Here is a 12,824-nt window from a genome sequence, read left to right as displayed (position 1 = left end):
ATGAGAATGGGGGATTTGTACCCATCCAAGAATGGAGAGAGGCCTCTGAATATCCTAATGGACTTAGTCAGGGTGACGTGGAGGGAAGCCAGGGGCCAGGAGTTATAGCCACTTGAAGCCATGGGGAGGAAAATAATTGTTCAAGAAGGTCAAGGATAGATCCTTCCACCTGGGTTTTTCCCTTCCAGAAGCATCATGATAGAAAGAATGCAAAGATACCCATTACCATGACAACAGTGTTACTTGTCCCTGTTTGTAGTACGCAGGTTCTAAGCCCTTTATACTTATGAGCTCATTTACTCTTCACAAGAACTCTACAAAATCAGGATTTCCTTCACAATGAGGAAATTGAGGCACAGAAAGGGTAAGTAACTTGTGCAAAGTCACACCATCTGTGAGTAGCACTCTACTAAGCTCTGCACCGTGGAAAGGCAGAAGGGCCTATCAGACAGGACAGCATGGCTACCTCCACCCAGTGTCTGAGCCCTGCCACCCAACCCAGGAGGTGACTGAGCCTTGGTCATTCTGCAGAGTCAGATCTGGGAACTGTGACTCTGGGTCAGCTGAATGCCTGATGGGCTCAACCCTGTCTCAACTTCAGCCTGCTTTTTAAGAGCCAGGTCATGGAGAGGCTGTCATCCTGTGACATCACAGGGAGAGGACAGATGACGATGATTTTGCCAAGGGAGGGACAAGGAAGGGATCGATTGCCAAAGAGAGGCAGAGCTGTGAGGCAACAGCAGGACAAACTTCTCTGAGCCACAGGGATGGAAGCAGCCCCAACAGCCAGAAGAACCCTCAACAACAGAGGGAAAGTGACCAAACCTGGGTCAGAGGCCAGGGGCGGGGGTCCAGCTGCACCCAACACACCATGTTCATGGTTCAGAAAGCAAACTTTCAGGGCAGCATAACAGATGCCTGCTCTCTCTTATTTCCCTGTTTTGTTTTGTTTTTGTTTTTGTTTTCTTTTTCTACTGCATTTATCACCACCTGAAACTGCATCATTCATGTATGATTTAAATCTTTATTTTTTTATTAGAGCTTTATAGTTATGCATTGTAGTTGGGTCTTCCCCCATTCGAGCATTAGCTCTGTGGTGTTGGATTCTATATTTGATCTTGCTGTCTGCTGCTCAACACATAGTAGGCACTCAGTAATATCTGTGTCATTTGAATTCCACTTCAGTTCAAGCTTCTACGTGTGCAGGGGGTCACTCGGGGTTATCCACTCATGGGAGATGAGCTCCTGGGCTTGGTGGTGGGAGGGACAGCCTGTCAGACAGTGGGCAGAGCAAGACTTGCCTTCTTGGCCTCTCTCCCGATGCTGCAAAGGCAACCAGTGGAATCTCAGTGTCCCAAGGGCTGAAGCATCCTTCCTGGTGCCTGGTGGCATAGTGGGTCTGACTTTTCCCTTAGGCATATCTCAGAAGGCTCAGTGTGAGGTTTTTAAATGTTCTAGCTATACCACAGCTAGAAATCAAAGAGGGTCCAAGCAAACAAATGAACAAGTCTGTCAGTTACTTTAATAGGTTAAAGGTTGAATTATGTACCCTAAATCCACATGTTGAAGTCCAAACCCCCAGTTTTTCAGAGAGTGGTCATATTTGGAAATAGAGCCTGCACAGATTCAGTTAGTTAAGAGGAGGTCATGAAAAGCATCCTAGCAATCCTTTTTCTGATCCTAAAAAGCAGGCTGAAATCGAGACAGGGTTGAGCCCATCAGGCATTCAGTTGACCCAGAGTCACAGTTCCCAGACCTGACTCTGCGTAATGACCAAGGCTCAGTCACCTCCTGGGTGGCAGGGCTCTGGTAAGGTTGGTAAGCTCCTAGTTCAATAAGACCAGTGTCTGTATAAAAGAGAGAACTTCAGACACAGCTCTGGGCACAGGGAGAGCACAAGGTGAAATTGAAGACAGGGTCAGGGTGAGGCCTCTTCAAACCAAGGATTGCTAGAGAGAAGCACCAGCAGCTAGGAGAGCGGGGGAAACAGCTTCTACCTCAAAGCCCCCAGAAGAACCAACCCTGCCGACAGCACCTTGATCTGACTTCCAGCCTCCAGAACTGTGGTCCAACACATCTGGTATGCAAGCCACCAAATTCAAGGTACTTTGTCACAGCAAGCCTGGGAAAGCAACAGAGCTATCTCCAACAGTGGATCCTGACAGTCTTGGCAAGTCCTAGAGGATCGCAGTGGAAAGAGGGCGTTGGCGTCCTTTCTGAAAGGAGCCCAGCAAGCCGCTCCTCGCCAGGTCAGGTGAATGTGTTCTTGCTGATGAGCTGCCCTGGTCTAGGCCGACCTCCACCCCAGGTGCTCTCTATTCCCACACATCGGGTGCCTCTTCCTACAGAGTCTCCTCTCCCACTTCCTCTTTCCAGCCTGTTCCACTGCCAGGGCTCCAGTTCACACACACACATCTGGCTTTTCATCAAACATCCCAGTTGCTCTCTTCCAGCTGTGCAAATATTAGACTGCCTGGACACACGGGGCAGATCACTGCAAGAAGCAGGAGCAAGAAATCTACAGGGCAGGACGACGGGAGGCTGCTCACCGCCTGGCCAGCGTGCTTGGAGCCATGGTTAATGACAGGCAAGAATGGCCACAGGTTACCAGTGAGCAAGAGTACAAAGCAACCCAACTTCTGTAACGAAGGCAACAGAGATTTCTGGTCCGGGAGGATGGATTCCAAGGAATGATGCTAATGGGCTTTGAATAATGAGGTAGTAAGTGATTTCCATTTTGTTCCTTGGGCTTATCCGTCATAGTTTTTCAGCTGGAAATGTGTGTGGGTGGGTGTGTGTGTGAGAGAGAGAAAGAGAAAGAATAGTACAGTTGAATCCTCTAAAACTGTGGATTACAAGTATCTACATCTGTTGGGAACAGGTGCAGATGTTTTTCTCGTCATAATTCCCTAAACAATATGGTGTAATAACTATTTACATGGCATTTACGTTGTATTAGGTAGCATGAGTAATCTAGGGGTGATTTAAAGCCTACAGGAGGTGTAATTCCAGTGACTTAGGAGGATAAGGCAGAAGGATTGCCGGTTTGAGACCCACTTGGGGAATTTAGCCAGACCCTGTCTCAAAAAGTTCTGTGACGTAGCTCTGTGGTACAGCGCCCCCTAGGTTCAAACCTGGGTACTGCAAGAGAAAGAAGAGAAAGGGAGAGGGAGGGAGGGAGGAAGGAAGGGAGGGTGGGAGGAAGAAAAAAAAGAGGGAATCAAGTAAGCAGGAGAGGGTGCATAGGTTATATACAAACACGATGCCATTCATTACAAGGTTCTTGAGTGTTTTATGGAGTCTGATATCCATAAGGATCCTGAAACCAATCACTCCCTGGATACCGAGGGATAATGCTGGCCCTAAAACATTTGAGGAGATCCAAAACCCCAACATTTCCTGGGATGTTCTGCATCTATGTTGAGTGTGGCTGGCCTGAAGAGGCAGGCAGGGCAGGGGGAGGGAGGCTGAAGCAGGAGGATAGAAATTTTGAGGCTAGCCTCAGCAACTTGGAGGGACCCTGTCTTAAAATCAAAAAATAAAAAGCACTAGAGATGTATCTCAGTGGTAAGTGCCCCTGGATTCAATCCCCAGTGTAAAAAAAAAAAAAAAAAAAAAAAAGTCAAGGATATATCGCTCAACCAGGATGACTAAAGAATTTTTCACTATACGTAAGTTTTAGTGCAAAACTTGTTTTTCTCCAGACTAGACACAGTAGGAATTATTTCCTTCACTTATCTGGAGAAACTGGGGCCCAGAAATCTTAGTCACCTTGTTTGAGGCCCTGGTCTGAATCAGGGACAGAGAGGTGTCCATCTGTGTAGCAAAGCCACGGGGGGCCAAGAGCTGCCATGCATCTTGGTCATGTGATGTCCACTCTGCACACCTGTGAGTGGCGGCAGTGATAAGATCTCTTCGTTTTGTAGATCACCCCTCCTCGGGGCTGCTCGTGGTGTCTGAGAGGGCATAGAGATGAAGGTCCTCCTTTCCCTACGGGGAGGGCAGAAGGCACAGATGGAAAAAGACTCCACTCTATCACATCAGATGAAGCCACTGAGTCTCAGAAACAGGACATTCAAAGGCTCTCTGGCTTCCACATCAGAGAACAAACCACGGGACATTCCCTCCTCCTCCAGGGCTGCAGGACTCCTGACCTTGCAAATCCATCCAAGGCACTGGACTCCTCTACCATGTCACCTGATTGGTCCCAGTGATGACCAGCCCAGTGAACAGTCATGTCAGACTGTTTGAGGTTGGCATCATTCCTGAACCATGAAACGGTTAAGAAATATCCTGTCCCACTGGCTGCCGGACTCATAAAGGTGGACCCACGTGTACTTCCTTGTGGCTCCAAGACGCAGCCCAAGCCTGCTCACTCATTTGCTCCCGCCCAGAGGGAGAGAAGGCAGCAGCAGCGGCAGGCAGGGCTGCCACCCTCCCATGCAAATCACCCCAGGGAGTATAGCTGGATTCCTCCTGCTCCTCCCCGGGCAATGCTCCTGGGCAGGCCCTGTGGGAGATGCCATCCGGGGCGCTGTGTGTTCATCCTGGTCATTGCCCTCCTGTGTGACGCCGCGGGCCTGGTGGTTTTACTTCTGGGGATCTTTGCCACGCTCAACTACTGGGACTTCTTAGTCTACACGGGGGCCCTGATCCTGGCTCTCAGCCTGCTCTTCTGGATCGCCTGGTATTCCTTCAACATCGAGGTGCCTCTGGAGAAGCTAGACTTGTAGTTTGGCCGAGGCAGAGGAGGAGGGATGCAGGAGCCACATGAAGCTGTCAACCTGGGGCCATCTGGCAGTGATGTGTTACAGCTCCTACCCAGCAGGCAGGCCCCCACCGGGACCAGGTGAGTGCATGCAAGACCTGCCTGGCAGGGTGGCCAGGGAGACTCAGAGGAGCAGGGACAGGCCAGGACTAAGTAGACAAACAGCTGGGCCATGCACCCCGACTGTAAACGTGGGCCCACGGCTGTGCTGGGGTGAACTAGCCAGCAGAATGGGGAGAGGTGTGTTTCTCCTCTAGGGATTGTTTTCCTCCAAGAGTCTGGAAAGAGGCCCTTGATGGCCCCTTCCACCTCTGATATCCCACAGAGGATCCCGACCTGCCATGCAGAAATAGGAGTTTTCCCTTCAGTTTGGAACTTGAGAGGAGAATCCTTTGTAGGAAAAAAAGCCTCCAGCACCAGGAGAGGATGGAAAGTTCCGGAATGGCTGCTTATGCCCTTACATGCACAGAGGGGGCGTGAACCGGGCTGTGTGGGAGGAAGCAGAGCAGAACCATCCAGAATGGCCCTTCTCACTTTCTTCCTCCCTGCACCTGCCCAGATGGGACACCCAAGAGGGGGTCGGGATCTGCCTCCAAGTGCACGTGACACCTGCTCCTTCCTCAGCAGTGTCCCCATCCCACTCTCCTCATAGACAGCCCACGCAGGTGACAAATGTGCCCAGACCAGCCACAGAACACCTGAAATCAACAGACCACAGCATCATGGAATTCCTCAACCAAGCTGTACGTCACAGCCAGGCAGGGAGCTCGGTGGAGAGCATGAAGTCAGAGAGGCAGCTACGGATGAGATTTTTCACATGGAGATAGAGTCCAGAAGACCATGCCAGTCTGGCCCTTCCGATTCTGAATCAAAATAGGCAGCTTTTTCCCAGGGCATAGAAACCGGAGCCGTGGGCGAGTCGATCTCACCATACCCTCCTCCCCAGGTGCCGTGGAACCCTGCATTCAGGAATAGTTGGGCACTCCCTTTTGATTAGGAGATGTAGGGGCAAAGGTCATTGCTGATTTGAAAGAAGGAAATAATGGATGTATCTCTTATAGAAGATTATATCTAACCCCCAGAACTTAGAGAGGAAAAAAAAAAACCCAGCAAATTGAGGGAGTCTCTGAGGAGTACTTGGCCTCCGTGGAGTAAACTGGTAGATGATACTGATGGTGAGATGTTCGAATACCAAGGGCTCTCTCTGAGCTTCTGCACTTCTTAGCTGGGTGACCTTGGACAGGTTGCACAGCACTCTGAGCCTCATTGTTCCTAACTATAAAATGAGGATGCTCTTCCTCACCTTCGTTAAGAGAACCCAAAAGAGGTAAGGCAGGAAAAGACCCTTTGCCAATGTTGTGGCTCTCCCAGATGTCCTGTGTTGTTACTAAACATGTGATCTGGGGTAAGTAAACTGACCCAGACTCCTAATGTGGAATACTTCGTTGTTGTCCCTCAAGTCGGGTAATGGTGGGTGGGGTCAGCTCGCATTTTGCATTATGGAAATTCTAAGGAAGGAGCACCCCCCCACACCCCGCCCAGGTTTGTTTGATGGTTCCTTGGGAATGGATGAGGCATCAAGGGATGATGTGAAGAATAAGACTCAGGACATTTCTATTCTCAGGAAATCTGCTGTCCAGTGAGAAAGACAGACATTAGCCAGAGAGTCACACTAACAGGAGTACAATCACAAAGTCAGATGAGGACCAGGAAGGGGAAGAGCATCATGCCACGCATGAGAACCTCCAACAGAGGAAACCAATCTAGCTGGGTAGAATCACAGAGGGCTTCTTGCAGGAGGTGATATGAGGCTGAATCCCAAACCCAAAGTAGGAGTCGATTGGAAAGTCATTCCAGGAGAGGAGATGACTTGGGCCTAGGTCCTGGAGGAGCAGGAAATACAAGAGAGGAGGTAAACAGAAGGACAGAGGGCAAGCGCGAGAGAGGGTTACGGCCCTGAGTAGGCAAGAGGCCAGGCCTGGCAGGGCCTTGAAAGCCCCCTTGAGGATGTTGATCATGACTTTAAGGATAATAAAAAGCCACTGAAGGGAAGAAAGCAAGGGTGAGGCTGGACATAACTGGATCTGCATTCCCAAAAGATCAGCTGGCCACAGCGCAGAGAGCAATGAGAGTTAGTATTACCATTCTGGACGCCAAGGCACAAGCTCAGTGTGAGGCCCTTTGCCACCCACATCCTTCCTTCATCCAAAGGAAGTTCCACAGCCCAGAGGTGAGGACTATGGGCCAAGTTCCAGACCATCTGGTTTTGGGGTCTACTTTAGCTACTTCCTGGCTGTGCAACTTGGAGCCAGTTACTTCACCTCTCCAAGCCCCAGTTTCCGAGCCTATAAGACGGAGATGGTGCAATTAATAATAACCCTACTGCATACAGATGTTGCTCAGATTGAGTGGATTAGTATCCGTTCAACACCACGCAAGTGATGGCTGAGTAAAAAGCAAAGGATAGTCCATTAAGCCTCGATCCCAAAGCAGGAAGCTGGCACAGTCCAAAGGGTGAGCCCTGTCATTGAGGTACACACCCCTGGAGCACTCCGATCAATTCCTAGGGCAGTGTATGGTGTTCACATTTTTTCGGAAGGTATGAGAGTGGATGCAGCCCCAGAATGCCAGGTTTTTGCACATGCTCAGTGGGTCTTTGGAAATTGGAAGGTCCATTACATAATGCATCGAGTAGTCATGCAAATAGCATTTTCACCTTTTCCATCCCCAAACTCCACATTCAGGAGACCCTCAGAGTCAGTCAGCCCCCATCCCCATCTAGCCTCCCCCTTCCCTTCCATTGCCTGCATTGTCTTAGGACTGGCCCAGAGGGATGGGTTAGGGTGGGCTGGGATTGGTATTCAGCAGGCTGCTCACTTATGGAACTGCACACCCTCCACACGCTGGGACTTTGGGCAGTCATTTTACTTCCCTTTACAATGAGAGATCTATCTTCATGGGACGGAGATTTTAAACTGTGCTGCCCAGACACCCCCATTGGGAGGGGATGGAAGGATAGGGTGAGAGAGCAGGAACCCAGCTGCCCCACCCACGCCACACCACACCACACAGTGAATTTCACCCAGAATGGCTGGGTTCTTGGGTCGTTTTACCCATTAAACTTGCATGCAAGACTTCATGCAAACAACAAAAAAAAAACATCTGATGTCAAAAACTATTTCCCAAAACAAACAGTCTCAGTTCTCTTACATTCTCTGACCTTTGGCCTGGATATAATCACTAACCATATTCATGATTAATAGGTAGATCACAACTGGCCTTGCCAGTTCTCTGATTCTCAGAGTGGGGTAAAAGGGAAGCATGTGGACTCCTGAATTCAAAGCCCAGCGCCACTGTTCCTCCAGATGAGGTTGATAGGGCCTGTCCCCAGAGAAAAAAAGAAAAAAAGGTCCTCTTCCTGGTCAGGTATGGGATAGAGCAGGGGCCTGGCTTGTAACTTTGCAAGTTCTCCAGGGACAAGAGAACAGCCCACCCACTAAACCTCAGAGGCTGCGGGTTTAAACCCCATAAGTTTCTGGATGAGGGGTTCGTTTTTATAGTTCACTGTGTACCAAGCGAGACACTCTGCCCTTTGATTTTTATCATTCAGTCTCTGCGTATTCAGAACTGTCGGCTCCATTTTCTACTTCTTGGGCACTTCTCCTAGATAAAGATAAATGTCCAGGCAAAATCCTGTGAGGACTCTGTCATTTTATAACACAGTGTCCAAAAGTATGTACCCCCACAAACATGCACCCCTATATACACACCTATCTCTCTATTGCCCCTATAGGCACACATCCCACACAATCAACAACAACACACACACACACACACACAACTCCTCCTTCACTGTGCAAACACATAAACACCTTATGGGCACACACACACGCGTTCCTCCCAACTGCACGCACATGTTCATGCACACACCAACACGTCTCCCTCCGCCCGCTCATACAAACCCAATCACATATCCTCCACACCCACAGCCACCCTGCATGCACACTCACACCCTCTCACACCTGCCCCACAAACACACACCCAGAAACACACACTCAAAGGAACAAGCACACCCTCTCTCAACCAACTGAAGCCAGAGTGCATGCTAGAAGCACAGCCCCCAGTGCCAGAAAGTGAAACTTGTTCCTCCACAGTGACTTTTTTCAAGAGGCAGACTCTTCTCTCAGCCCTTGGAGGAGGCCAGGGAGCTGCCAAGTCTGCTCAAAGGTGAGCTGAGTAAAAGTGCCCCCGCATCTGCTCAGCAAACCCACACGCTGGCCAGACACGGGTGCTGCGGCTGTGTGGATTGCCCTAGTGTTTTCAAATCTCTCCAGGGATTTTGAATCTAAAGGAGGAGATAATACAGGTTTACAATACTTCACAAAAGTGAAGCATGGGGAAATTCATCCCAGGAGAGAAACACAGCCCTGCAGGGGGCTCTGAAATCTAGGATGACACGCTTAGCCTCCTGGCTGGAAGCTGGGTGGGGAGGTGGGTGGCGTGTCTGGCCACAGTGGTTTCAGATGCTGGCCTGGCTCCTGAGGAGTCGAAGAGAATGTGGCAGGTAGAGACCCCCGGGGGAGGTTGTCCAGGCAAAAGAAAGTCTGCAGAGACCAAAGAATTAGAGAGTCTAAGAAAGGCTCAGCAGACACATTGGGGCTTGGGGTCTTCACTGCTGACCAGGCAGGACTGGGAAGGCCAGGCAGGGGTTCTGGACACTTAGCCAGGATGGTGGAGTATTGCATGACATTATAGATGGGAAAATGACATGCCCCTGCTGTGCTAGAGGAAGTGCTTGGCAGAATGGGTTAAGGAGGAGAAACTCTGAGTTAGGGGAAACATTCAGAGAGCCAGATGATGGATAATACGGGCTCCAGCTGCAACGATGGCCAGGAGAGGACGGGAGGAGGGCAGAGACAGGCTGAGGGAGTGGGTCGGTCCTGTTGTCTTCAAGTGGGGAGGTGGGACCAAAGACTTCAGAAAGCATTCTGCCCGTGGAATAGGAAAGGTCAGGAGAAGGCATGTTTGGTTAAGATGGTACAGTTGAGTTTGAGATGCAAATGGTGTACATGAGCAGAACTATACCCAGTTGGCATTGGATGTGCAGACTTTTTAGCTCAGAGGAGAGATCAGACATGGAGATGGAGATAGGGTTGGAGATAGGACCACAGATGAAATTGTAGAGGGCAAGGAGATAGAAGGAATAAGGAAGAATACAGGGACTGAAAGAACAAGGAGAGGAAGAAAGGGAGCAGAAAGAGAACAATAAGATTCACTGAATCAGGCCCAAGGCCACTACACATTATCCCAGTTTCCCACTATCAATAATGCCCTGGGGAAGGTATCATCACCATCATCACCATCACCACCATCACCATCACCACCACCAATCACCATCATCACCATCACCACCATCACCATCACCATTACCACCATCACCACCACCATCATCACCATCACATCATCACCATCACCACTACCAATCACCATCACCACCACCACCACCAATCACCATCACCATCACCACCATCTCCATCATCACCATCATTATTCCCCCTTTACAAATAAAGATACAAAGGAGCATAGAGTTTACGTCATTTGACCAACATGATGGAGCCCGACTGTGAAACCTGTGTATCCGTCGCTCACTCATCTTCTTTCCACTAGACTGGGAACTGGCAGACTATGGCCCATGGTCAAATCTTTCCCACCTCCTATTTTTGCAAGTAAAGTTCTGGTAGCTTCCATCCAGTTCATTGATTTACGGATTGTCCATGGCTGCTTTATGCTATATTGGCAGAGTGGGATCATCGCTACAGAGACCCTAGAGCCTGTAAAACCTATAACGTTGACTACGTGACCCTTTACAGAATAGTTTGCCATCTTCTGGCCCCGCTGTGGATGCTGTCACAGAAAGCAAGGTCAGAATCTGGGAGCAGGCCTGCACTGGGGAGAGGAGAGAAGGAGGGCAGATCTAGGAGCTCAAATGAAAATTTCCAGGAACAGTAAGGCAACACTGCAAAGGTGGTGGAGAGGACAAAGAAGGACATATTACCAAGAGTGGGGAAAACTGACCATCAGATGTGTCAGAGCTCTCAGGACGGGTAAAGCCCAAGGAAAGGTGATCAGCTTTGGCAAGGAGCCCTTATCCGTAAATGGAAAAAGATCCAATCAATGCTGCTGATGGAGTGGCTGTTGAGATGTGTAAGTGAGTACAGAATAGTCTTTAAAGTATTTGGTGAGGAAATGAAGAAGCCAGGGTGATTGCTTGATGGCATAGTTGGTTTGAGGTAAGATTTTCTTTTTTAAGAAAAGAATACAGAAAAATGAGCAGGAGAGTAAATGAAGGAGGGGAAGCCAGGAAAGAGGAAAAGAGGATGTTGAAATGATGACCAAGGACAGATCTCTGGCCATGTCCAAGGTAGGAATAGGGGTTGAAATGCAGAGCTCAGAGAGAGGGATTAGCTCTGCCTTCAGGAAAGAGTGGGGAGAGGTGCAAAGATCTGATGTGCACCTCAGTATGTATTGGGTCAATCACTTATTTTTTCATGATCTCGTTGATTTGCTTACAACTCTCTGAGTAAGGGATTCAAACCCCCACTCCACAGGTAAGGTCTCAAAGTACTTGCAGGGCTATGGAAGATTAGCTCTAGAATCCAAACCAAAGTCTGGTCGACTCTAAGAACTACCCTCATTTCACCACATCCAGGCATGAGACGATGTAATTGAGTCTCCGCTGATCCGTTTGTCTTCATTTATCCAACACAGGTCCCATCTGATAGAGAAGAATCCAATCAAGATGCTCTCTCTCTCTCTGTGGCACATCCTTTCAGGGTATCCAAGAAGAACCAGAGGCTGAGATGTCAAGGCAACAGTGCGTGTGACAGGCTGTGAGTGTCAGAGCCCAGCACTCCTGCCCCAGGCCACCAACATCACTGCCACTGCCCACACTGTTTATGGAGGGAGGGCCTGAGAAGCCAGGCAATTGTCCCAGTGGGGTCTTTGTAGCAGCAACACAGCTGTGGGCTTGGACGCCAAAAGCAATGTCCCATCTTCTCCTGCTCCTCTCTGGTCAATGCCCTTAAAACTAACAATTGGAACCCAAACCCCCAAATCCAGAGGGGTCACCTGTGAGTGCACTTCCCATAGTATGGCTGCTACTTCTCTCGGACTCTGGATAGACTCTGCAAGCCCTCGGAAGGCTCCACCTCATCCACACCATCCACACATCCCACCCAGCAGCATATCCCACTATGACGGTTGCAAATTCAAAGGCACAGCCAGTGCTGTGTGCCAGAGGACTCTCTCTTCCTCAGCGGGGCCTGCTGTGTACCACTAAAGCAGCCCCACCCATTTGTACAGCTAAGCCATAGGAATTGCTCATATTGAGCCTTTAGTCCCTTAAAACCCTGCAAGCATTTTTCTGACAAGCAAGCTTGGCCTCTGCTGTGCTGTCCCCACATGTCATGCATTTCATGACTTAAGGGCCAGACTTTATTTTTAGCTCACATGGCACGTGGGCAAGAACAGTCCAACGACAGCAACTGGGAGGGCCGACATTCCTAGGCCAATCTGACTTTTTTTGTGCTCTGTTTTGTCACTCAGGCTTGACCTGCCCCACTAATTTATATTTTCCCTGGTCTGATTTTGTACTTTTTTATTTATATTACACCCAAAATGTGCATTCATTTTTTTTGTATATGTTTCCTTTAAGCTCTCTCATATATGTTATGGTATAAATAAAGAAGATTTGCACTTGTATTTTCAATTTGCCATAACACAATTCTGAGTCTGCGTGATTTTGGGAAAATGCTCAAACCCCCCGTTTTAGGGCATCAAATATCCCAGTTGGCTTAATCTGCCTTAGCACACGTCCTGGAACTCTGCATTGAATACAGGTGCCCCCAGGAGGAAACACAGTACAAGAGTGATAGAAAAATAACACGGGCTATTCCAACACCATAGACTCTTTGAATATCTCTGTGTTCAGCCAACTGCTTGGCTTTTCAGAATGAGGCTAACTCAGAAACCTGAAAAGACGTCATAAAAGAACATT

General features: G+C 49.1%; 1 protein-coding gene across 1 annotated transcript; it reads left to right on the top strand.

Moving 5' to 3' along the window:
• The first annotated feature begins 4,182 nt into the window (after positions 1–4,182).
• On the top strand, positions 4,183–12,551 carry Tmem238l (transmembrane protein 238 like). Its single transcript, XM_040270610.2, has 2 exons — positions 4,183–4,849; positions 11,537–12,551. Exon 1 carries the CDS (start codon positions 4,236–4,238, stop codon positions 4,731–4,733), a length of 498 nt encoding a protein of 165 aa, XP_040126544.2. The 5' UTR covers positions 4,183–4,235; the 3' UTR covers positions 4,734–4,849; positions 11,537–12,551.
• Positions 12,552–12,824: the final 273 nt, after the last annotated feature.

Source organism: Ictidomys tridecemlineatus, chromosome 3 (assembly GCF_052094955.1).
Source record: "Ictidomys tridecemlineatus isolate mIctTri1 chromosome 3, mIctTri1.hap1, whole genome shotgun sequence".
In the NCBI taxonomy this organism is placed as follows: domain Eukaryota; kingdom Metazoa; phylum Chordata; class Mammalia; order Rodentia; family Sciuridae; genus Ictidomys; species Ictidomys tridecemlineatus.
Note: the sequence above shows the minus strand (reverse complement) of the source record. Positions and strands in the feature narration are given on the sequence as shown.

Bases quoted from the DNA above. Each gene is read 5' to 3' on its own strand.
- Tmem238l (XM_040270610.2), top strand. From the start codon at position 4,236: ATGTCAGACTGTTTGAGGTTGGCATCATTCCTGAACCATGAAACGGTT.